Consider the following 25,200-nt stretch of genomic DNA (forward strand, 5'->3'; position numbering starts at 1 on the left):
GAGATGACAATCCTTGTACAGCCCTGCTGACTCTGAGTTCTATATAAATTAATAAAATAAATTTGCTATAACCTGCAACATGCCTTAAAGGGGTTGTCTGGGATTGAGGACTTTGTTCCATTAGTACAAGACAGACATACATATAACATGCATCCATGTCCTACCTTTTCCACATGTTTCTGAAGCGCTGTTTTGAAATTCTTCGCCGGAAGTGAAGTTTTCTTATACTCGCTGACATACCAGGTCCCTTGCAGGAGCGCTGAAGCCTCTTCTTCCGGCTGCTCAGGGAGCCTGATGATGTCACAGACACTGATGGGCGGGCTTTAGCGCTGCTCTAGCCAGTAAAACTGCTACGGCAGCGCTACAGGCCGCCCATCAGAGCCGGTGACCTCACTGAACACACTGCAGGGCGGAAGCCTCCGCCCGGCAGTGTTATTGTAAACAAAAGAGCCTTTGCCCTGCGCGATTTAGCGCAGAGCATCGAAGCATGAACTGCTCCGATGCTCAAGTCGGGGGGGCTGCCGGGATGAAAATGGAGGACAACCCCTTTAAGTTAATCTGCTTAGCACAAGTAGCCAATCTCTTTAGAGAGTGACTTGCTAATTTTAAAGCCTCAAAATTGCATCATATAGTGATTAAGCTGACAAGGCAGCAGTAGAACGTGCTCTTTGCTGCAGTTCCGTTTTTTTGTCAGCCTTAGGGCATGTTCACATGCTGCATAAATCTGTTCCATTCATCTGAATGAGATTGTTTTGGCAGAAAGCACATGTGTTTCGGCAGCAAGATCTACTGCATGTGAAGGCACCCTTATCCTCTGACGGGAGCAACCGGTAAACCTATTATACATCCGTTTCGGATCAGGCATATAACAATTTTTGCATTTGATATCATTAAAAAAATGTTCCTGTGTCTAGATTTTGCTGGCAGATACTTTATGGTCCCTTGTGTTCTTTTGGTACTTTCTCCTAATGTTTCCAGATTCTAGTTAGACGCATAGTGCATTATCATTCCACCACATAAGGAGAATTTTTTGGGTGGGAATCAGAAGAACACCAGGGGGCACTATAACAAGTATGTAATCTATAACTACACAGGATATGCCATAATCTCAGACTGGGTCCCATCTCATGGCCGCATGGTAGTGGAAACACATGCACGGCTCTTACCAATTATTTCTATGGCAGTTCAGAAAATAGCCAAACATACCATAGAAATGTCTAAAATCTACACATGCGTGGCCTCCTCTCTATTTGCAGCAGCCACAAGTCTGCATCCTGTTCATAGGTGCAGGGTGGCTTTGGAAAGAGGAAAAGCAATTTACACATACATGTGCCCAGGACATCAAATTGTTGGAAACTTTCTTAAAAGCTTTAGTGGATAACCAGTCGCCTAATTTATCCCATGTACAGAGCTTTTAGGAGTTTTCCCGGAGTGAGGAATTCATGAAAGCTCCTCAGGATTGGTCTGATTTCTGGTATCCCGACTCCCAACACCCCTGCCGATCAGCTGTTTGAAGAGGCTGTGGCCTCCTTGTGGCTTACCAAGCACAGCACCGTCCGATGGTTAGCGCCTAGACCATGACTGATGAACGTGATGCCCATGGCTTAGGAAGAGGCTGTGGCGCCTCCTCGTAGCTTTACCAAGCACAGCACCGTCCATTGGTTAGCGCCTAGACCATGACTGATGAACGTGATGCCCATGGCTTAGGAAGAGGCTGTGGTGGTCACCAGAGCACTGTGGCTTCTTCATACAGCTGAGCGGCGTGGGTGCTCACCAGAGTCAGACCGCTGCTGATCACATACTGATGACCTATCTTGATACCCATAGAGAAAGGCCGCATGGCCCAAGATAACCCCCAATGAAGTGCACATCCAATGAATGTAAAACCAGTGCAGAAATGTTATTAGACTACAAAGACATACAAAGCTAAATATTGTATACAATAAGAACAAGCCCCTACACAGATCCTACCAAAAGCCACAAATACAGGCACAATGTACATAGTCCAGGCTAACAATGTGACAAAGATGCAGCTCAAAATGTACAAAAAATGAATAAATGATAATGTAGCTTTATCGCAGGTATCAGGTGCTTTGATGCTACATTATCATTTATTCATTTTTTGTACATTTTGAGCTGCATCTTTGTCACCTTGTTAGCCTGGAGTATGTACATTGTGCCTATATTTGTGGCTTTTGGTAGGATCTGTGTAGGTGCTTGGTCTTGGCACATGACACATTGTATACAATATTTAGCTTTGTAGTCTAATAACATGTCTGCACTGGCTTTACATTCATTGGATGTGCACTTAATTTGTTTGTTTTTTTGGGCCATGCAGCCTTTCTCTTTGTATGTTCATGTGTTGAACCGCTAGTACACTCCCCTTTCACTATAGTGTGCCCCCTATCTTACATTTTAATACTGTCCTGAGTAGGGTTGTTGCGGGTATTGAAATTTCGATACCCAATCGATACTTTTGTCCCGGTATCGATACGATACCGGGATTTCCATTTTTTCGATACTGGGCTGCGCTTCTGTGCAGTCTAGTATCTCTGAACATGAGCGCGCTGCTGTTGGCGCGCTCATGTTCTCTCAGCAGCACGGGGAGAAGGAAGCTGTCCTCCCTCTCCCCTGTGCTGCTGCTGCCACCAATGAACGGGGAGAGGTGGGCGCACTGCGCCCACCAATGATACGACTTTTCCTACACAGAGCGGCGCCCAGCGATGTCCCAGCACTCACCATTATTCCTGGGCGTCGCTCCGTTCACCCGCAGTGCCCCATTACTGTCTCCTCTCCTGCTCCACATGCTGATTACTATTGGAGCGATGGGGAGGAGACATCAGCTTGAATATTCGGCGTTCCTTCTCCCTGGCTGTAGCGCTGTCCAATCGCAGCACAGGAAGAAGGAACGCCCACTAGTGAAACTGATGTGTCCTCCCCATCGCTCCGATAGTAATCAGCATGTGGAGCAGGAGAGGAGACAGTAATGGGGCACTGCGGGTGAACAGAGCGGCGCCCAGGACTAATAGTAAGTGCTGGGACATCGCTGGGCGCCACTTTGTGTTGCCTAATACTTAGTCTGGAGTCTGGACCCAGGAAAAGTAGTATAATACAGGAGGCGGGTACCGGCAGCAGAATCGCATTGCCGGCAGGGAGCTGCGATCAGCCGCAGTTAACCCCTCAGGTGCAGCACCTGAGGGGTTAACTGCCGCTGATCTGCCAGTACCCGCCTCCTGTAATTATCATTGGTGGCACAGTCGTTCTCTCTCTTCCCCCCCCCCCCCCCCCCCCCCAAATCCCATTAAAATCAAGCGCCGGCCCCTCTCAACCCCCCAGTATTAAAATCATTGGTGGCAGTGGCCACAGGGTCCTCTCCCCTCCCCCTCATTGGTGGTGCAGTGGCAGCTTCTGATCGGAGCCCCAGCAGTGTAAGCCTGGGGCTCCGATCGGTTACCATGGCAGCCAGGACGCTACTGAAGCCCTGGCTGCCATGGTAACATCCCTGATGCTGTGTGCACAGAGCAGCAGGGATAGTGTGAAGTCCTATTCACCCTGATAGAGCTCTATCAGGGTGAATAGGACAAGGGATGAAAAAAAAATCCCAGGTTCTAGCCCATAAAAGGTGAAATAGTTATTAAATAAAAAGTGTAAAAATAAATAAAGTAAAAAAAACAACCCATCAAAATATGAAGTATAAATCACCCCCTTTTCCCAATTTCACATATAAAATGTATAAATAATAAACATATTACATATCGCCACGTCAGAAAAGTCCAAACTATTAAGATAAATATATATATATATATATATATATATATTTTTATATATATATATAAAAATCTATGTGGTGAACGCCGGAACAGAAAAAATAAATAAAAACTGCGCGATTCGCCATTTTTTAAAATGCGGAATGCACGTGGCTTTTTTGGTTTATTTTTTTTCGCGTGGTATCGAATGGTATTGAGTATCGCAATACTTTTTCATGGTATCAAAACCGAATCAAAAATTTGGTATCGCAACAACTCTAGTCCTGAGGATACATAATCAGTATAAAACACTCAGAAACCCCTTTAAATGGTACCTGTCACTAAATTCATTCTATCCTGACTACTAACGGGCTCTAACATTACAAAGTAAATTTTACTTTAAAATCCTGCAGCATTTCAGAGCGAACTTGCTTTAAAAAGAAGTCTTCACTGGGCGTCCTGCTTCTCCTCAGTCCACCAAAGCATTTCACTGTAAAACATAATTCTTTTAACGTGGGAGCCTGTCGGTGGTTGGGGCAGCATGAATCTATTTTTTTTTGCTTTTTTTAATCCATTTCTCTATCTAAAACATTTATATAATCCTGCTATTTTTAAACTGACCACTAGGATTAATAATAGGTCATGATTTCCTGTTCTGTGCAGGTATCTTTTTTAGTAGTCCTGATCACCAGGCAGATTCACATTGACAAGTAATACCTCTATATAGATAACACAGGATCCACCATTCACTACAGGTGATATAACAGCTTTCACATGTCACAGAACATGCCTAGAAAACTCTACCATAAGTCAATAGGGTCATCTCATGCCCATTGTATTTATGGCCCATTTGGCTGCTGTCAAAGGATCGGGCAGTCTTGACATATTTAATGCCTAGTGGCCAGTGCGAAAACCTACATAGAAAAATAAGTAAAAATCAAAACTTTTTTTTAATTTTTTTATTATGAACTTTATTTAAACAATAGATCAATCAGTGTTGCTCATTTCTCGGGGCTCTGGATAGCTCCGGTGTTGCTCATTTCTCGGGGCTCTGGATAGCTCCGGTGTTGCTCGTTTCTCGGGGCTCTGGATAGCTCCAGTGTTGCTCATTTCTCGGGGCTCTGGATAGCTCCAGTGTTGCTCATTTCTCGGGGCTCTGCATAGCTCCAGTGTTGCTCATTTCTCGGGGCTCTGGATAGCTCCAGTGTTGCTCATCTCTCGGGGCTCTGGATAGCTCCAGTGTTGCTCATCTCTCGGGGCTCTGCATAGCTCCAGTGTTGCTCATTTCTCGGGGCTCTGCATAGCTCCAGTGTTGCTCATCTCTCGGGGCTCTGGATAGCTCCAGTGTTGCTCATCTCTCGGGGCTCTGCATAGCTCCAGTGTTGCTCATTTCTCGGGGCTCTGCATAGCTCCAGTGTTGCTCATTTCTCGGGGCTCTGCATAGCTCCAGTGTTGCTCATTTCTCGGGGCTCTGGATAGCTCCAGTGTTGCTCATTTGCAGAGATGTTCAGTTTTTTTTTTTTTTTTCTTTTTGCAGCAGTGGACTCGAGCAGGCAATGTTCCCAGGACATCCTTCGGATGCTTCTTTCTTTGCAACCTGTTTTGCAAGATGCCGTTCAAAAGAAGCGAACTGTACGATCGTGGGGTGTGCAGGGGCCCCTGACCTGGCAGCAGTTTCACAAAATGGCTGGCCGTGGCTCGTATGGTAAGTAAAGTGTGGGACATTGTACTTTTAGCCTGGGACTACAACAGGGCTCGACAAATCCCAGGTCGCCATGGCTACCGGGAATTTAGTCCTGGCGCTTGGGTATTTGTCAGCCCGTTTTCAAAGGTGCCCGTGCGATGGGTGCGGAGCTGCCGTTCTGTCCGGAGGCAGCACCGTTTGAAAAACAGCTCCGTCACAGCACACAATAGCAGAGACTCTGGCAGCAGGGAGGGGAGGGGCTCGGGAGGAGTGTAATCTGATCCTAGAGTGGAAGCTGCTTCTGCCAGCCCCTCCCCTCCCCGCCCACCAACCAATCAGAGCTCAGGCAAGGACTAGCAGCTCTGAGCCGTCTGAGTAGTGCAGGGAGTAAGAATAGAAATGAATCGAATGAGTCTCAGGTTAAGAATCTAAAGATCCGATTAGTTAGAGACTCATTCGATTATATGAGTTAAAAGAGCCGTGAGTCAGACTCTAGAACAGTTTACACTGAGGCTGTCTGCTGATGATTTTGCAGCAGTGATAAGATTAAGGGACAGGAGCAAAGAGATAAGAGAAGTGACAGATGACACAGTTTAGGCTACTTTCACACTAGCGTTCAGGTGTCCGCTCGTGAGCTCCGTTTGAAGGGGCTCACGAGCGGCCCCGAACGCATCCGTCTGGCCCCAATGCATTCTCAGTGGAGGCGGATCCACTGAGAATGCATCCGCCTGCCAGCGTTCAGCCTCCGCTCCGCTCAGTGAGCGGACACCTGAACGCTGCTTGCAGCGTTCGGGTGTCCGCCTGGCCGTGCGGAGGCGAGCGGATCCGTCCAGACTTACAATGTAAGTCAATGGGGACGGATCCGCTTGAAGATGACACTATATGGCTCAATCTTCAAGCGGATCCGTTCCCCATTGACTTTCAATGTAAAGTCTGGACGGATCCGCTCAGACAACTTTCAGACTTAGAAATTTTTCTAAGTTATAATGCAGACGGATCCGTTCTGAACGGATGCAAACGTCTGCATTATCGGAGCGGATCCGTCTGATGAAACATCAGACGGATCCGCTCCGAACGCTAGTGTGAAAGTAGCCTTAGATTACAGTTTGAATTAACCCTTTAGGATCAAATTGGCTTCTCAAGGAGATCTATATGTTAAAGGCATCCCTTCTTCTGTCTCATTCAGTAGCTATAGAACTAAGGGTACTTTCACACTTGCGGCAGGACGGATCAGGCAGGCTGTTCACCCTGTCGGATCCGTCCTTCCGCTGTTTCGCCGGACCACCGCTCCGTCCCCATTGACTATAATGGGGGCAGAGCTCTGGCGCAGCACGGCAGTGCATGGTGAAAGGCCGCCGGACTAAAAGTACTGCATGTCCAACTTTTTAGTCCGGCGGCCTCTCACCGCGAACTGCCGTGCTGCGCCGGAGCTCCACCCCCGTCCGCATTATAGTCAATAGGGTCCGGGGACGGAGCGGCGGTATATGTAACATGGTATACAGCATTATTGGGGGGGCTCTATGGAGAAGTGGGGGGGGGGGGGGCACTATGGGGGCACCTACTAGGGGCTTTATGACGCGGCTCTGCCTGGCTCCTAACTTTTTTAGCTGGCTCCTAGATTTCAAGGAAATTTGTCAAGCCCTGGACTACAAACAGTCCATAAAATACATTGTGTAGTGCAGTCTGTGTAAGCCTTCCTTGTACCACTTTTTACACCTGCTTTGATGGCATTTTGTTTTGTGCCTTTAGGAACAGATGAATCCCCAGAACCACTGCCAATCCCCACGTTTCTGGTTGGATATGATTATGACTTTTTGGTGCTGTCTCCCTTTGCTTTGCCTTACTGGGAAAGGCTGATGCTTGAACCTTATGGGTCTCAGCGAGACATTGCATATGTAGTGGTTTGCCCAGAAAATGAGGCTCTTCTAAATGGAGCGAAGAGTTTCTTTCGGGATCTCACTGCAATGTACGAGGTAAGCGTTTCATTACAGTTAATTGAGCACTTGATTTGAGTTTTCCACAACCCTCAGAGTTGACCTGATTTTTAAATAGTTCCCCCGTGTTCTGTGGAGATCTGGAACCCCTTTAGGTAGTAGATAATCACGTGCATCTTCTGTGTGAACAAAACACACTAAGGCCTCTTGCACACGACCCGTTGTTTTAGTCCGCATCCGAGCCGCAGTTTTTGTGGCTTGGATGCGGACCCATTCACTTCAATGGGGCCGCAAAAGATGCGGACAGCACTCCGTGTGCTGTCCGCATCCGTTGCTCCGTTCTGTGGTTCGCAAAAAAAATATAACCTGTCCTATTCTTGTCCGTTTTGCAGACAAGAATAGGCAGTTATATCTATGGCTTTCCGTGTAGTTCCGCATATTGCGGAACGCACACAGACTCCACCTGTGTTTTGCGGATCCGCAATTTGCGGACCGTAAAACACACAACGGTCGTGTGCATGAGGCATAAGTCATACAGGCATGAATTATACAAATTGTTGAAAAAAGAGGATAAATCTTTCTCCTTCAGTTTGTATTTTACACAATGTATGCATGTTTTTCCAATTTAACTGATTAAGAGATTCCCTTAAATGTCACCACCCCCCACTGCTTCTTTATTTTGATAATTTTGAGATAAATGTGAACTATTTTATTTTTGTATAATTTTGTCAGTGTTCAGGCTTATGGCTCATCACGTATTCTGTGTTTCAGTCTTGCAGACTTGGTCAGCATCGAGCAATTTCCAAACAGCTAACAGATGGCATCATGCGCGTTGGGTCCACTGCAGCAAAAAAGGTTTCTGAGAAGTCTGTTGCAGAGTGGTTTTCTCAGGCAGCTAGTGGCGGCAATGAAGCCTTTTCCAAATTGCGATTATATGCACAAGTGTGCAGATATGAGCTAGGTGAGTACTGTGCCCTCAAAATGCTAATGTATTTTAGTTGTAGTTTTGGCCATCCAATTTTTGTGGCTGATATGCATCCATAATAACCGCATGTAACAATACAGTGTACCAAAAAATGCACCAAGTGTTGAGCAGACTTGTGTTTTGAAGTTCGGCGTACAAGGTTTGGGTTATGTAATAATCCATAACTGAATTCTTAGATAACCCGAACCTTGTACGCCGAACTTCAAAACACAAGTCTGCTCAACACTTATAATAATACAAAGACATATACTTCAAATTCTGAGGGGAATCCAGTCCCTGCCCCTCATTGCCCTCTTAGAAATAGTAATAAGGCAATGAGGGGCAGGGACTTAACCACCCTTCCGAATTTCAAGCATATGTCTATGGGGGGGTTTGAAGTGTATGGGAAGCTACGGTGAGGTGAATAAGCTGTGAACAGGTCTGTGTGTGTGTGTGTATGTATAATATATATTCATGCACACACCAGCACAACCACTAACTCCCTGCTACACCTACATAACACACATAACTTTAACCAGCCGTCAGCACCCTAGTGTGACCCCCCTGCTCAGCCTGTGAGCGATTAGATAACGGTCATATAGAGTGTGCAGTCTGCTGCTTGTGTTGCTGTGGGATGTGGGAATCCCAACAGCTCATGAAAGTTTACACTACCTTGCAGGCCAGGGCTCTCCAGGTCAGCGGTCGGAGGTCAGTAAGTTAGAGCCGTGAAGTGCTGTAAACCTTGCTGCGCCCCCTCTCTCACACAGTGCTCTGCTGCTGTAGTGATACTAGGCAGGGGAAACTGCAGAGGACAGGGTGACGTACTGCGATTGGAAAGGGGGTGGGGACAACGGCCTGCTCGGGCTCCTCAAACTCCGTGGCGTGGTCTGCCGCTATGGGCGGTACGCCGGTGGCTATGGAAATCACATGTGTCAGTGAAATAAGACATCTGTGAATTTCATGACCATTTACTGAGCAGTTTACCTGGCAATAACAAAGCTTTCAATAAATTGTGACTATGATCAAGGGTGTTACTTATAATCGCCTCTAGTTAGAATCTTAATAGCTGTTTTCTAATAGCTATAAAAGCATTAATATGTTTGAAGTGATTAGAAAAATATACATTTTAGAAAGGTCTTAGTCATTTCTAATACAGATTTCTTATTACAGGGCCATATCTTGCTTCCCAACCACTGGATAGTTCTTTACTCTGTCAGCCGAACCTTGCACCTCCTGTTAGTCAGGCTGCTTCCACTCAGCCTCTCTCTACAAGCAACACTGGAAACCCCAGCACTCCTTCATCCATAACCCCAGCTCCACCAACGAACCCATCTACAACTCCAAGCAGCTCTCTGCCCTCTACAACCGCACCAGGCCTTTCTGCTTCTGCAAATGGGACAAGCTCCTTACAAGGAAACAAAACTACCAGCTTTCCTCCCTATGGGAGCATGAACAACTCTAGTAGTGCTGTCCCAACACAAGTCACATCTGTCCAGAACAATCAGCCAGGGCAGCAGCAGAACCTGCAGCAAGGCACTGCACTGTCAAGTGAGCAGCAGGCGGCAGCTGCAGCAGCCTCTGAGGTTACTGAAAGGTATTATCATGTGGTACTAACCTTGACAGTTTCCTTAAAAAAAATGTAACATTTTTAGCTGTATTTTAATATATTTAAATATAAAACCAATGATTCATTTGTACTATCTCTTCTTATTTAGTACCATGGATCGAGATAAGGTTGGAGTTCCAACTGATGGGGATTCTCACGCCATCACTTACCCACCAGCTATTGTGGTTTATATTGTCGACCCATTTACTTACGAAAATAAAGATGAAGGCTCAAATTCCTCTAGTGTGTGGTCCTTGGGGCTTCTCCGCTGTTTCTTGGAAATGTTGCATGTTCTTCCACCACACATCAGAAATACAGTTTCTGTACAGGTATTTCTTTTTGTATGTTTTCTTGTCCTGACTTAAATGCATGGCCGTTTCCTGTAACCACCAATAGAGTGCTCAGTGCAAGATATTTTACAGCTTCCACGGAGTTCAATGGTAACTGTATACATTTGTAGGTACTGAGCTCCCCCTAGTGGTGGTTGCAAGCAGACAGTTTTATAATATAGTATCTGGATGGAAGTTGGAGTCCTACAGCTGTAGAGAGAGACTTATCAATCTATTTATGCCCGTTTTCTGGTGTAAATGTGTTGTAAAATCTGGTGTTAAGGAAACACAATATTAATAAAGCACCTCTTCCAACATATAAATTAGGAAAGTGGGTGAAGGTGTGACTTATTAAAAAAAAAAAGGGAATTCCTCACGATTCTCAATGGGGCTGATGCTGTTTTGTTGTTGGGGCCTTAGCATATTTGTATATGCCTCTGTCCATGTACAAGGGGCACACACCAGCTACCATAGTTGTGGTCCTGACTGGAACTGACGGAAACCTAAAATATCAAATCTGATTACAGCGGTTCCAAGTTCTTATTGTACGTTACAGTATTAAAGTAGCCCATCAGAGAGGGGCTTTAACATTCATTCTCTCTTCTAGATTGTTCCATGCCAGTACCTTCTTCAACCGGTGAGACATGAGGATCGGCAGATTTACACTCAGCATCTGAAATCCCTGGCTTTCTCCGTGTTTACCCAGTGCAGAAGACCGCTTCCATGCACCACAAATGTGAAAACTTTAACTGGATTTGGGCCTGGATTAGCCATTGAAAATGCTTTGAAAAGTCCAGAAGTAAGTAACATCAATTATTCACGATGGGAGAAACGTTATTTCTGACTCTTTGACCACAGTAAACAGGCGTGCAGAGGGACAGTTGCATATCGCCAATATATCCTCGATAAACAGTGATAGCCCTTCCCCGCGTCAGGAGATTTGTGCTGGCCAGCTTATGGGCAGCATGAAGTCGCAACAGGATCCATGATTAGAGTTGTGCTTTCGTTTGAAATGCGGTAGTGTTTCATAGGGAACTTAGTTTAAAAATGAGCTGGGAATGGGGAGACAAGTCATCTTTAACATTATGCATATTTACACCACTCTTCACTATTGAAAAGTGGGTGGGAATGTGGGCATGCCTAGTCTCGTCAAGCTGATGGAAGCCAGATTTATCAACTGAAACTTTTTTATTTATTTTTTATAAAGTCACACTTTCACTAGACTCCCTTCCACTAAAGTGTGGTATGTGTATCAAATGTCGCATGATGTGTGAAATTTGGCAATTTTTGCACAAATGATGACAACACAGACACCAGCAACACATATTTAAAAAATTCCGCTGATAAATCTGGTCCTAAACGTAGCTGACTGTAATGATGGAGCCTGTTAGGATTGTACACCTCCCAAACCAGTCTCATGACAGCTTCGTATTAAGAATAGATGCAGTGAATGGTGAACCGCCATTTTAAATGAAGCCGCCTTATATATTGCAATCTCTATTATTATTTGTATTATTATTATTATTATTATTATTATTATTATTATTATTATTATTATTATGTACGTCTTTATGTTTTGTAGAGGCCAGAATGTGTTAAACTATACACACCACCGTTTGTGCTGGCTCCGGTCAAAGACAAGCAGACAGAGCTTGGTGAAACCTTTGGAGAAGCTGGTCAAAAGTACAATGTTCTCTTCCTTGGTTACTGCTTATCTCATGATCAAAAGTGGCTTCTAGCTTCTTGCACAGATCTCTATGGAGAGCTCTTGGAAACCTGCATCATTAATATAGATGTGCCAAACAGGTAAGGGAAATCACATGTAAAGAGCTGTGGACGTTTTTACTTTCACTTCTACAGTCTTTTTTTTTTTGTATACGCCATAATTGTCCAGCTGAGAATGTGAATCGCTGCTTATCATTTCAGAGCTCGGCGGAAAAAAGGCTCCGCTCGCCGCAGTGGTCTTCAGAAGCTATGGGAATGGTGCCAAGGACTTGTGCAGATGAGTTCTTTACCATGGAGAGTTGTAATTGGCCGTCTAGGAAGGATAGGGCATGGAGAGTTGAAAGGTACGTTCAATTTTTTTGATCACTTTTAATTCCATTTTTTTTAACCTGCGTAGGTTAAATATCCCAAACTATGCAGTTATAACTGTTGCAGCAATACCAGTTATTTGTAGTTTTTTTATTTTGTAATAAAGCAGTGTGTAAGGAGAAAATACACTGCTCAAAAAAATAAAGGGAACACTTAAACAACACAACGTAACTCCAAGTCAATCACACTTCTGTGAAAGCAAACTGTCCACTTAGGAAGCAACACTGAGTGACAATCAATTTCACATGCTGTTGTGCAAATGGGATAGACAACAGGTGGAAATTATAGACAATTAGCAAGACACCCCCAATAAAGGAGTGGTTCTGCAGGGGGTGACCACAGACCACTTCTCAGTTCCTATGCTTCCTCGCTGATGTTTTGGTCACTTTTGAATGCTGGCAGTGCTTTCACTCTAGTGGTCGCATGAGACGGAGTCTACAACCCACACAAGTGGCTCAGGTAGTGCAGCTTATCCAGGATGGCACAGCAATGCGAGCTGTGGCAAGAAGGTTTGCTGTGTCTGTCTGTCAGTGTAGTGTCCAGAGCATGGAGGCGCTACCAGGAGACAGGCAAGTACATCAGGAGACGTGGAGGAGGCCGTAGGAGGGCAACAACCCAGCAGCAGGACCGCTACCTCCGCCTTTGTGCAAGGAGGAACAGGAGGAGCACTGCCAGAGCCCTGCAAAATGACCTCCAGCAGGCCACAAATGTGCATGTGTCTGCTCAAACGGTCAGAAACAGACTCCATGAGGGTGATATGAGGGCCCGACGTCCACAGGTGGGGGTTGTGTTGTGCTTAAAGCCCAACACCGTGCAGGACGTTTGGCATTTGCCAGAGAAAACCAAGATTGGCAAATTCGCCACTGGCGCCCTGTGCTCTTCACAGATGAAAGCAGGTTCACACTGAGCACATGTGACAGACGTGACAGAGTCTTTAGACGCCGTGGAGAACGTTTTGCTACCTGCAACATCCTCCAGCATGACCAGTTTGGCATTGGGTCAGTAATGGTGAGGGGTGGCATTTCTTTGGAGGGCCGCACAGCCCTCCATGTGCTCGCCAGAGGTAGCCTGACTGCCATTAGGTACCGAGATGAGATCCTCAGACCCCTTGTGAGACCATATGCTGGTGCGGTTGGCCCTGGGTTCCTCCTAAGGCAAGACAATGCTAGACCTCATGTGGCTGGAGTGTGTCAGCAGTTCCTGCAAGACGAAGGCATTGATGCTATGGACTGGCCCGCCCGTTCCCCGGACCTGAATCCAATTGAGCACATCTGGTACATCATGTCTCGCTCTATCCACCAACGTCACATTGCACCACAGACTGTCCAGGAGTTGGCAGATGCTTTAGTCCAGGTCTGGGAGGAGATCCCTCAGGAGACCGTCCGCCACCTCATCAGGAGCATGCACAGGCGTTGTAGGGAGGTCATACAGGCACGTGGAGGCCACACACACTACTGAGCCTCATTTTGACTTGTTTTAAGGACATTACATCAAAGTTGGATCAGCCTGTAGTGTGTTTTTCCACTTTCATTTTGAGTGTGACTCCAAATCCAGACCTCCATGGGTTGAAAAATTAGATTTCCATTTTTTTATTTTTGTGTGATTTTGTTGTCAGCACATTCAACTATGTAAAGAACAAAGTATTTCAGAGGAATATTTAATTAATTCAGATCTAGGATGTGTTATTTTTGTGTTCCCTTTATTTTTTTGAGCAGTGTATTTTTTTGGGGGCTATTTATTTTTATTTTTTTTAAGAAAAATACTTTTGAACAAATTTTTTCTGTTTTGCCTGATATCTGTTAGTTTCACTCTGACTGGTAGGGCCCAATAGGCTTCAGTAGATGGCAGACCTGGAAACCATTGTTAGGCCATGGCCATGAACAGCTCCTTGGAGTGCTGTGATCGCATCATGGGATTGAGCTGAGGGCTTGATAGTAAACCTCTAACTGCTTAGATGCTGTAATTGCTATTGACCGTGGCATCTAATCGGTTAAACTGTATACCGGCTGGATCAGATTTATCCGCAAGATCATTGAGATATATCAATCATAGAGCTTAAAGTTACTCTTGGTCATGATATATGGAGTGTTAAGGGGTTAAACATTAAAAAAAATTCTGTATGTGCAGTGATATTGGATTATTTCTTTGTTTTTTGCAGATTGGAGTAGTTTGTTGAGTCGGCGCAATTTGCAGTCACTGAGCAAGAGATTGAAGGATACATGTCGAATGTGTGGCATATCAGCAGCGGATTCTCCCAGCATACTTAGTGCTTGTTTGGTAGCTATGGAGCCACAGGGTTCATTTGTGATAATGCCAGGTATGTAAAAAAACAAAAACAAAACAGTTGTATACATTTTATGTAGTTTTACTCATGTTTGATAAAATCGGTTGATGTGTGCTTTGGCAACCAAGGGATTCCTGGCTCAGCCTCCATTCCTGTATTCAATGATGTAGGTCGATGCTCAGCCATGGCAGAATCTTAGAAGACAGTTAATCCAAAACCAAAACTAGATTACAGGGCTTATAAAGTGAAGTGAACGGGTCCTTATACAACCCACACAAAATGCGGATCGGTTGTGGAAAAAAAAATATATGTTTGTGTGCATGAGCCCTTACTCTGGTGCCACTATAGACATTCTAGTTGGCTTTCAGACCACAAATTCGTTGGCCTATTTTATGTCAGAATTGTGCATTAAATTTTGAGCATTTTTTGTGCACATTGTTATGCCTTATGCCATGCCCAGAAGAATTCTGGCACACTTGAAAGGGAATGTATCATCAGGAAATGACTTATTGTTTAGATAAAGATTTTATGTTAAACATATTTTTGAAGACTTTTTGATGGGTATTTTAAATTTTCCATGTCAGTATCTATATTCTAAGAATAACTGCAGTTTTCCCACTGGCCACCAAGGTGCCACTTCCTGCTCTGTACAGATCACTTTACTGCAGTTATCTGCTTATCACAGGCAGGATTACAATGACAGATAAAATATTTATACATGCATACATTCCAGAAAAGGAATAAAAAAAAGGGTTTCAGGCTACATAGAGCACTTTATTCATAGCAATTTGTATTTCTGCCTTCTAGAGTATACTGATAAATGTTTAGTGTGCAACCTTTTTATTGCCTTCTCTATAAAAGCACTCTATTCTTTCCTTCTTTATTGGGTTGTATTTGTAATGTATAATTTCCAGTAAAAAACAAACAAAAAACGTAATTTTTTTTTTTTGCAACAATAGAAATATACTGCAGCTTATTGTAGATAGTAAACTAATAAATCAGGATAAAATAAGCTTTACTAAGTGGTGGCTACAGGTAGATAAATTTGCTCTGTGCTGCTCCATTTCAGGTCCCTGGCTCTCCTCAGTGGTCTTCCTGTCTGTCGTGTAAACTTCTGGACAGACAGGGTATGTGCACTGCTGCTGCCAATGACTGGCTTCAGCAGTGATGTGTTGCCAAGTGGCATTTCCCTGCTGGGTCATGTGCCACTTAGGGACATGTCCCTGCTGAGACCAGTCATCGGCTGCAGGGATGCACATGACCATGTTTGTCCAGATGTTTATAGGACAAGGATCGGAAGACTGCTGAAGGCAGACAGGGGAGCTGGGGAGCAGATGAGTGATTTCATCCCCCTTCCGCCTCCCTGCAAAATGCTGCCGGCCATAGCTGGACAACCTTTTTAAGCCAGAACACTGGTGTGAACAGAGCCTCAGGCCCCTTTCACACGGGCGAGTATTCCGCGCGGATGCGATGCGTGAGTTGAATGCATTGCACCCGCACTGAATACCGACCCATTCATTTCTATGGGGCTGTTCACATGAGCAGTGATTTTTCACGCATTACTTGTGCGTTGCGTGAAAATCGCAGTATGCTCTATATTCAGCGTTTTTTAACGCAACGCAGGCCCCATAGAAGTGAATGGGGTTGCGTGAAAATCGCAAGCATCCGCAAGCAAGTGCGGATGCGGTGCGATTTTCACGCATGGTTGCTAGGTGACAGTCTATTCACTGTATTATTTTCCCTTTATAACATGGTTATAAGGGAAAATAATAGCATTCTGAATACAGAATGCTTAGTAGGTGATCAATTGAGGGTTAAAAAAATTAACTCACCTTCTCCTCTTGTTCGCGTAGTTTCCGGTCTCTTTATTTCTTAAAAGATCAACTATAGGCTAGGACCTGTGGTGACGTCAGATCACATGCTCCAATCACATGGTCCATCACCACGGTGATGTACCATGTGATTGGAGCATGTGATCTGACGTCACCAAAGGTCCTTTAGCCCACAGCTCATCATTAAAGAAGTAAAGAAGAGACCGGGAACTACGCGAACAAGAGGAGAAGGTGAGTTGATTTTTTTTATATTTTTTTAACCCTCAATTGATCACCTACTAAGCATTCTGTATTCAGAATGCTATTATTTTCCCTTTATAACCATGTTATAAGGGAAAATAATAACATCTACACAACACCGAACCCAAACCTGAACTTCTGTGAAGAAGTTCGGGTCTGGGTACCACAGTCGGTTTTTTATCACGCGCGTGCAAAACACATTGCACCTGTGCGATAAAAACTGAACATCGGAACTCAATCGCAGTCAAAACTGACTGCAATTGCATTCCTACTCATGCGGGTTTGCCGCAATACACCGGGACGCATCCGGACACGCTCGTGTGAAACCAGCCTAATGCTGTCAGACAACCTGTGTCTGCAAATCACATTTATTTTGTACATCGTATAATTGACTTTTTGTAATTGCAGATTCGGTGTCAACCGGTTCAGTGTTTGGACGTAGCACTACATTAACCATGCAAACTTCACAACTAAACACGCCGCAAGATACATCCTGCACTCACATTCTGGTTTTCCCTACATCAGCATTTGTGCAAGTGGCATCTGTGAATAACACCAATGAAAACATTTTCAGTACAAACAATGGTAAGGGTTTTTGGTTTTCTCTGCCACCTGGTAATGTACTGTACAAGCCTAGACACCAGACAAATATACTTGGCTGTATATAGACTATTCAGTGTTCGAGAGGATGCAGATTTCTTTGTTGTACCTGAATCAGTTGAATTGGGGGGTGCACGGTATCTCTTCGCAGTCCAGCTTTACAGGAAGTCAAGGCTTTATAATGAACGCTCTTCATGTTGCTAGTTCACCCCTTTATCAACATCTCTCAGATGTCCATACTTTCAAGTGTACCTGAAGCCTGTTGATTTTCACGGATACATTAAAATAACGGTGATACTTATAGTGGCCAAGAATGATTTGGCTTATTTTTCTTTCTCTCTCCTCCTCTATGGTAGATGGATCAGATGGCATGATTTTTGATGTGCTTGATACACCGGAAGACTTGGATCCAGATCTTATAAATATTTTTCCTGCATCACCCAGTGGATCTCCAGGCCATTCACCCGGCTCTCATTACCCCCATGGAGGTGATGTTGGCAAGGTAAATAATCATTTATACACTTTTAAGGCAGAGTTTAATTTTGTGTTCTTTAGTATTAAAGTAACCAGTATTAATGTTGCCTAATGCAGCAATGCATCTCAAAGTTCTCTACAGCTTCAGGTTTCAACTGCCGTGCTTTTCCAGCGTGCAGATTATGGATCCCATATACAGTCTGTGGATCTGTACTCTGCAGAGCTGATGAAAGCAGAAGGTGCAGAGCGCTCAGACAAGCACTGCTGCCTGATTGTGGTTTCACCAAAGGTTTAGGTCTCCTTTTAAAAGTAGTTTGTATATCAACATCATGATAATGCTCTCAGGGCAACAATTCTTATCAAAAACGAGAAAAACGGATTCATATCTGGCTACTGAAGCTCCTGTCAATGGGCTTAAGGTAAAGATGAAGGTGGTTACATATTTTAGTGTAGTATTACCATGCTCCTCTGATCCTTGCAGTTTCTCTCATCTTATCTCTCTTTCATATTATGTCCATGTCATGATTGGTAAGCAAATTTCAATCAGTGTCATACATACATAGGTTCAGGATAAAGTACTGTTTGGTAATTCCATGGTCATCTTTTATCTCGGGCCTAAAGGGCTTTTCCGAGACTTTACTACTGATGACCTATCCTCTGTATCTGATTGTTGGGGGTCTGACACCCTGGGTCCCTGCCGATCATCCATCTGTTTGAGAAGGTACTGGCGTTCGCAGTAGCGCCGTGGCTTCCTTACAGCTTTCCCTAAACGATGTGACGTCACATTCATTTGTCACATGGCCTAGGCACAGCTCAGTCCCATTAAAGTGAATGTGGCGGAGCTCCATTACAAGCACAGACTCTATCAAACGGACAACACTCTGCTTGGCGAGCAGCTGATCGGTGGGGGTCCCAGCTGTTGGATCCCCACCGATCGGATACTGATGACCTATCCAGAGGATAGGTAATCAGTTGTAAAGTCTTGGAAAACCCTTTCAATGTATAACCTGTATTTATATTTTGGTAGGAATGTTTATTTTAACCATTAAAAGGTTTGTTTTTCTTTAACCCTTTTTTCCCCTCCTCCAGGGTCAAGGAACTGATCGACTACTATCTACAGAATCTCATGATGAAGTGCCGAACATCTTACAACAACCCTTGGCACTGGGTTACTTTGTTTCAACTGCCAAAGCTGGTCCATTACCTGACTGGTTTTGGTCAGGATGTCCTCAAGCACAAAATCAGTGCCCACTGTTTCTTAAGGTAAATGACTGTAGAGTAAGACATCTTGCATCTGTGCATACAATACTGCCTAAACCTGACCTTGAGTTGTACAGTCAGAAAATGTTCTAACAAGGGGCTGAACCTTCAAAAGCCACGTGTCTCCCGAAACACACCCATCAGCTTATAAAGTAATCACCGGCTGCTTTCATGCAACTGTGTCATTGATTTTCTGCTATTGTGCAGCCTTGTGGGGCTCACACAGTGTAAAATAAAGATTTAAAGAAAGAGAAAAAAAAAAAAAAAAGATGCCACACTGCAGCTTCCAGCCTTGCCCCCAGCGGCCATAACACTGACATCCCATATATTAATTCAACAGTTTTATAGTTGCACGTTGTGTAATTAATAAACAAAAATGTAAAAAAATAAACAAAAAAGAAATAAAAAAAAAGCAAGTTATTTACTTAACTGAACGGGTTAGGCTACTTTCACACTTGCGTTTGGGGTTCCGCTTGTGAGATCCGTTTGAGGGCTCTCACAAGCGGCCCCGAATGGATCCGTTCATCCCCAATGCATTCTGAATGGATAAGGATCCGTTCAGAATGCATCAGTTTGGCTCCGTTCCGCCTCCATTCCGCTCTGGAGGGGAGGGAGGAGAAGAGGGAAGGCCGCACTGGCCACCAATGAATTTAATACTGGGGAGGGAGGGCCGCACTGGCCACCAATGAATTTAATACTGGGGAGGGGGGGGGGGGGGGGGCAGCACTGGCCACCAATGAATTTAATACTGGGGAGGGAGGGCCGCACTGGCCACCAATGAATTTAATACTGGGGAGGGAGGGAGGGAGGGGGGGCCGCACTGGCCACCAATGAATTTAATACTGGGGAGGGAGGGCCGCACTGGCCACCAATGAATTTAATACTGGGGAGGGAGGGCCGCACTGGCCACCAATGAATTTAATACTGGGGAGGGAGGGAGGGAGGGAGGGGGGGGCCGCACTGGCCACCAATGAATTTAATACTGGGGAGGGAGGGCCGCACTGGCCACCAATGAATTTAATACTGGGGAGGGAGGGGGGGGGGGCAGCACTGGCCACCAATGAATTTAATACTGGGGAGGGAGGGCCGCACTGGCCACCAATGAATTTAATACGGGGGGGGGGGGGGGCCGCACTGGCCACCAATGAATTTAATACTGGGGAGGGAGGGCCGCACTGGCCACCAATGAATTTAATACTGGGGAGGGGGGGGGGCAGCACTGGCCACCAATGAATTTAATACTGGGGAGGGAGGGGGGGGGGCAGCACTGGCCACCAATGAATTTAATACTGGGGAGGGAGGGCCGCACTGGCCACCAATGAATTTAATACTGGGGAGGGAGGGGGATCTGGCCTCTGCTGCCTGGCAGCACCTGATCAGGGGGCTCAGATCCGCACAATTAACCCCTCAGGCGTGGCACTTGAGGGGTTAATTGTGCGGATCACAGCTCCCTGTAAGAGATCGGGTGCTGCCAGGCAGCAGTTATGTACACAGTTCTCAGTATATTCTAACTTGAAGCGTCCCCATCACCATGGGAACGCCTCTGTGTTAGAATATACTGTCGGATCAGATTTTTCCTGATTGTGAAAACTCAGATCTGAAAAAGCTGTTATGCACACGGATCCGTTCTGAACGGATGCAAGCGTTTGCATTATAGGTGCGGATCCGTCTGTGCAGATACCAGACTGATCCGCACCTAACGCAAGTGTGAAAGTAGCCTTAAAAAGTTGTGGGGAAAAAAGTTATTGCTTTTGAAAGACGCATGTACTAAAACAAACGGAAAATGGCCCATTCTTTAGGCCTCTTTCACACGACCGTATGGCTTTCAGTGTTTTGCAGTCTGTTTTTCACGGATCCGTTCCTTTTTTTTGTTTTGTTTTTCTGTATGGCGTATACAGTAATTACTTAAAATAAATTGGGCTGGGCATAAAATTTTCAATAGATGGTTCTGCAAAAAACAGAACGGATACATTTCTGTATGTGTTCCGTTTTTTTTTTGTGGACTCGTTGACTTGAGCCATGGAACATGATTTGAGGGCAATAATAGGACATGTTCTATCTTTCAATGGAACGGAAATATGGAAATGGAATGCATACAGAGTAAATTTTTTTTTTTTTTTTGCGGAACCATTGAAATTAATGGTTCCGTATACGGAACGCAAAAAATGGCCTGTAAGGCCTCATGAACACGACCGTTCTGTTTTTTGCGGTCTGCGGATCCGCAAAACACGGAAGCCGCCCGTGTGCCTTCCGCAATTTGCGGAACGGGTGGTCCATTGTAGAAATGCCAATTCTTGTCTGCAAAACGGACAAGAATAGGACATGCTATAATTTTTTGGGGGGCCACGGAACGGAACAACGGATGCGGACAGCAAACACTCGCACCCACTGGGGAAGGGGGAGGGAGACGGAAGTCGTGTGAAAGAGGCCTTAGCTGGTTGAAGGGTTTTCAAAGTCAAATTTTTAATAGGGAAGCTGCAGGAATTTTGTTAAAATAACAAAAAAAAACTTCAGCTTACCTTCTTAGCCCCCTCTGATCCAATGTTGCCGCTCTGTTCTCCTCCTGGGTAGCTGCAATGGTGTATTATTTTGGTTGCTGCATTGAATCACTGGCTTCATCAGTGTAGGTCACAAGACAACTGATGCCAGCGATTGACTGCAGCAGTATGCGGGACGTCACTGGTAGGCAAAACAAGGGGGGCAGCTTATTAAAGCTTTTATGCCACTGTTTTGGCCTTAGCGGGAGGGGCAGGTCTTTCCGTCACTAGCCGGAATTACTATAACTTGCGCCAGAAACTGATATAGCTTGACTTTCTGGCACATCTTATTACAGTACACAGGGGGATCAAGACTGGCATATGGGAACGCCAGTCTTGATAAATATCTCCCAATGCGTCACTGTACCCCACAGTTGAATACTGATGCCCTGTCCTGACGCTGTCATTGTTAATTCCTGAAGACCCCTTTAACATAATCATGTATGCTCTCCTAGTTTTGGCTCATAAAACTTTATAAAGCCAGAGAGCCCTGCTGGTCCCAGAAAATTCATTCAATATATAGAGCAAAAAGTCTATGTAATAAACTGCTTCAGCAAAACGCATGCTCCTGCATGGAAAGAGTTAGTGTTGTGTTTTACTGTGTCCTCCTAATATCTACAGAAATTGTGATCATTTTCCATTTGTGTTTTAGGCCTCTCTGCACCTTCATGTGCCTTCAGTGCAATCAGATGAGTTGCTGCACAGCAAACACTCGCACCCACTGGATTCCAATCAGACTTCAGATGTCCTCAGGTATGGAGCTGGATCTGTGCATTGGTGCACCCTGCTTTTACCTTTATTACTTATATCTATAGTAATATCTACTGCTTACACTCCTGTTGTGGCTTCTGTTTATACTGGGATACCACCAGTGCCCGACAGACCACATACTTTTAATAGGTCCATTAGGTGTTGTCATGTATTTTGTCATTTTGACGGGAAGAATAGTGTTCTATGCAGCACTGTTCTTTCCGTCATATCTGCGGAGGCTGAAAATGGTGGCTCTGAATCTAGCCTCTGATGGCTCAATGGCATTGTGGGTAGAGTCTAATGAAGTATCAGTCAGTATCTGGTGTGGCCACCATTTGCCTCACGCAGTGCAACACATCTCCGTCGCATAGAGTTGATCAGGTTGTTGATTGTGGCCTGTGGAATGTTGGTCCACTCCTCTTCAATAGCTGTGTGAAGTTGCAGAATATTGGCAGGAACTGGAACACGCTGTCGTATACGCCGATCCAGAGTATCCCAAACATGCTCAATGGGTGACATGTCCGGTGAGTATGCTGGCCATGCAAGAACTGGGATGTATTCAGCTTCCAGTAATTGTGTACAGATCCTTGCAATATGGGGCCATGCATTATCATGATACAACATGAGGTGATGGTCGTGGATGAAAGGCACAACAATAGGCCTCAGGATCTCGTCACGGTATCTCTGTGCATTCAAAATGCCATCAATAAAATGCACCTGTGTCCGTTGTCCATAACATATGCCTGCCCATACCATAACCCCACCGCCACCACGGGCCACTAGATGCACAATGTTAACGTCAGCAAATGCTCACCCACGCGACGCCACACATGTTGTCTGCCATCTGCCCTGAACAGTAAAAACCGGGACTCATCCGTGAACAGAACACCTCTCCAATGTGCCAGACGCCATCGAATGTGAGCATTTGCCCGCTCAAGTCGGTTATGATGATTAACTGCAGTCAGGTCCAGACCCGGATGAGGACGGCGAGCATGCAGATGAGCTTCCCTAAATGGATTCTGACAGTTTGTGCAGAAATTCTTTGGATATGCAAACCGATTGCTGCGGCAGCTGTCTGGGTGGCTGGTCTCAGACGATCATGGAGGTGAACATGCTGGATGTGGAGGTCCTGGACTGGTGTGGTTACACGTGGTCTGCGGTTGTGAGGCCGGTTAGATGTACTGCCAAATTCTCTGAAACGCCTTTGGAGACTGCTTATGGTAGAGAAATTAACTTTCATTGCGCAGGCAACAGAGCTCTGGTAGACATTCCTGCAGTCAGCATGCCAATTGCACGCTCCCTCAAACATTGCGACATCTGTGGCTTGTGCTGTGTGATCAAACTGCACATTTCAGAGTGGCCTTTATTGTGGGCAGTCTAAGGCACACCTGTGCAATATTCATGCTGTCTAATCAGCACCTTGATATGCCACACCTGTGAGGTGGGATGGATTATCTTGGTAAAGGAGAAGTGATAACTAACACAGATTTAGACAGATTTGTGAACAATATTTGAGAGTAATGGGTCTTTTGTGTATGTAGAAAATGTTTCAGATCTTTGAGTTCAGCTCATGCAAAATGGGAGCAAAACCAAAAGTGTTGTTTGTTTTTGTTCAGAGAGAGAGAGTGTGTGTGTGTGTGTGTGTGTGTTTGTATGTATGTATGTGTGTGTGTATGTATGTGTGTGTATATGTGTATATATATATATATATATATATATATATATATATATATCATTAAGCCCGAACATTAGTGCATAAACATTAGTAGGAACAGTCTATATTAAATGGCACTGACTGGTGGCAAAGTCTGTTGGCTGTGGCTGGGACTGCTCGCACTATGATTGGTGGTGCTGAGACTGCTGGCACTGTGACTGTTTGCTGTGACTGGTGGCTCCGACGTAGAGAGCACACCATAACCTGCGAGCGGCGGCAGTGATTGGCCGGCGCACAGGTGTGGGCAGTGCGGGCGGCGTGCAGAGCGCCGTGTGATGATTGGACAGTGCGTCGTCCGCGCCGGTGCGAGCGTTGTGTGGTGACTGGACGGCGCGCACCGCATGCACAGTTTAATTATCGGCACACACGCACGGACACGCAGCCCCTCTATAATAAAATCCCTGTGTGCGTGCGCGTCCGTGCCGATTAGTGAAGTGTGCATATGCGCTGTGCCCAGCTCCGCCGTGCCTCCCCCTCCCCCTTTCTCTGCAGCCAACTCACACCTTGGGATCCAGGCCCTGCAACCGCTGCCTGCCACAGCGTAGCCTTCACCGGACACCCTTACGCACCGCCCACACCTGATGATGGGGGTTGGAGTGTAATATGTGTGTAATGCTCCCTGCCTGTGATAGCGTCCCTCACTTGCTACTGTGTGACCATTTTCCTGACTTTGGTGGGCAGGGTTAGGGCGAAATAGGAGCGAGGTGGATGCGGCCGCTGCGGGGACTAACATGTGCTGACGGACACCCGGGGTCCAGATTCAGAGGTCCCCACTACTATGAACTCCAGGATGCGATGCTTTAGCAGGTACGGGGCCACTCTCAGCCCGTTGCGCAGGTGTGTAAGGGTGTCCGGTGAAGGATACGCTATAGCAGACGGCGGTTGCCGGTCCCAGATCCCGAGGTGTGAGTCTGCTACAGAGGGGGAGGAGGAGGCACGGCGGAGCTGGGCACAGCAGCGAGCAGGTGTGGGCGGTGCGTGCAGAGTGCCGTTGGTTGATTGGCCGCCGCGCACTTCACTAATCGGCACACACGCACACAGGGATTTTATTCTAGAGGATAGAGAGGATAATATAAAATTTTATTTTGTTTGGTGTATGTGCCAGCAAAGCTCCCGGTTAAAACTTATGCCAAAAAAGGCCAGTATGTTTCC

At 45.5% G+C, this 25,200-nt stretch overlaps 1 protein-coding gene across 1 annotated transcript in view; it reads left to right on the top strand.

Moving 5' to 3' along the window:
* MED13 (mediator complex subunit 13) overlaps positions 1-25,200 on the top strand; it is an 89,555-nt gene that overhangs the window by 62,457 nt on the left and 1,898 nt on the right. The window contains exons 17-29 of the mRNA XM_040424673.1: positions 5,284-5,451; positions 7,180-7,403; positions 8,136-8,325; positions 9,499-9,922; positions 10,044-10,263; positions 10,871-11,062; positions 11,846-12,069; positions 12,190-12,332; positions 14,516-14,674; positions 17,122-17,298; positions 17,670-17,815; positions 18,877-19,050; positions 22,237-22,337. Coding sequence (XP_040280607.1) covers positions 5,284-5,451; positions 7,180-7,403; positions 8,136-8,325; positions 9,499-9,922; positions 10,044-10,263; positions 10,871-11,062; positions 11,846-12,069; positions 12,190-12,332; positions 14,516-14,674; positions 17,122-17,298; positions 17,670-17,815; positions 18,877-19,050; positions 22,237-22,337 — 2,542 coding nt within the window. The remainder of the gene's footprint in view (positions 1-5,283; positions 5,452-7,179; positions 7,404-8,135; positions 8,326-9,498; positions 9,923-10,043; positions 10,264-10,870; positions 11,063-11,845; positions 12,070-12,189; positions 12,333-14,515; positions 14,675-17,121; positions 17,299-17,669; positions 17,816-18,876; positions 19,051-22,236; positions 22,338-25,200) is intronic.

The sequence above is a fragment of the Bufo bufo genome, chromosome 3 (assembly GCF_905171765.1).
Source record: "Bufo bufo chromosome 3, aBufBuf1.1, whole genome shotgun sequence".
NCBI classification, from domain to species: domain Eukaryota; kingdom Metazoa; phylum Chordata; class Amphibia; order Anura; family Bufonidae; genus Bufo; species Bufo bufo.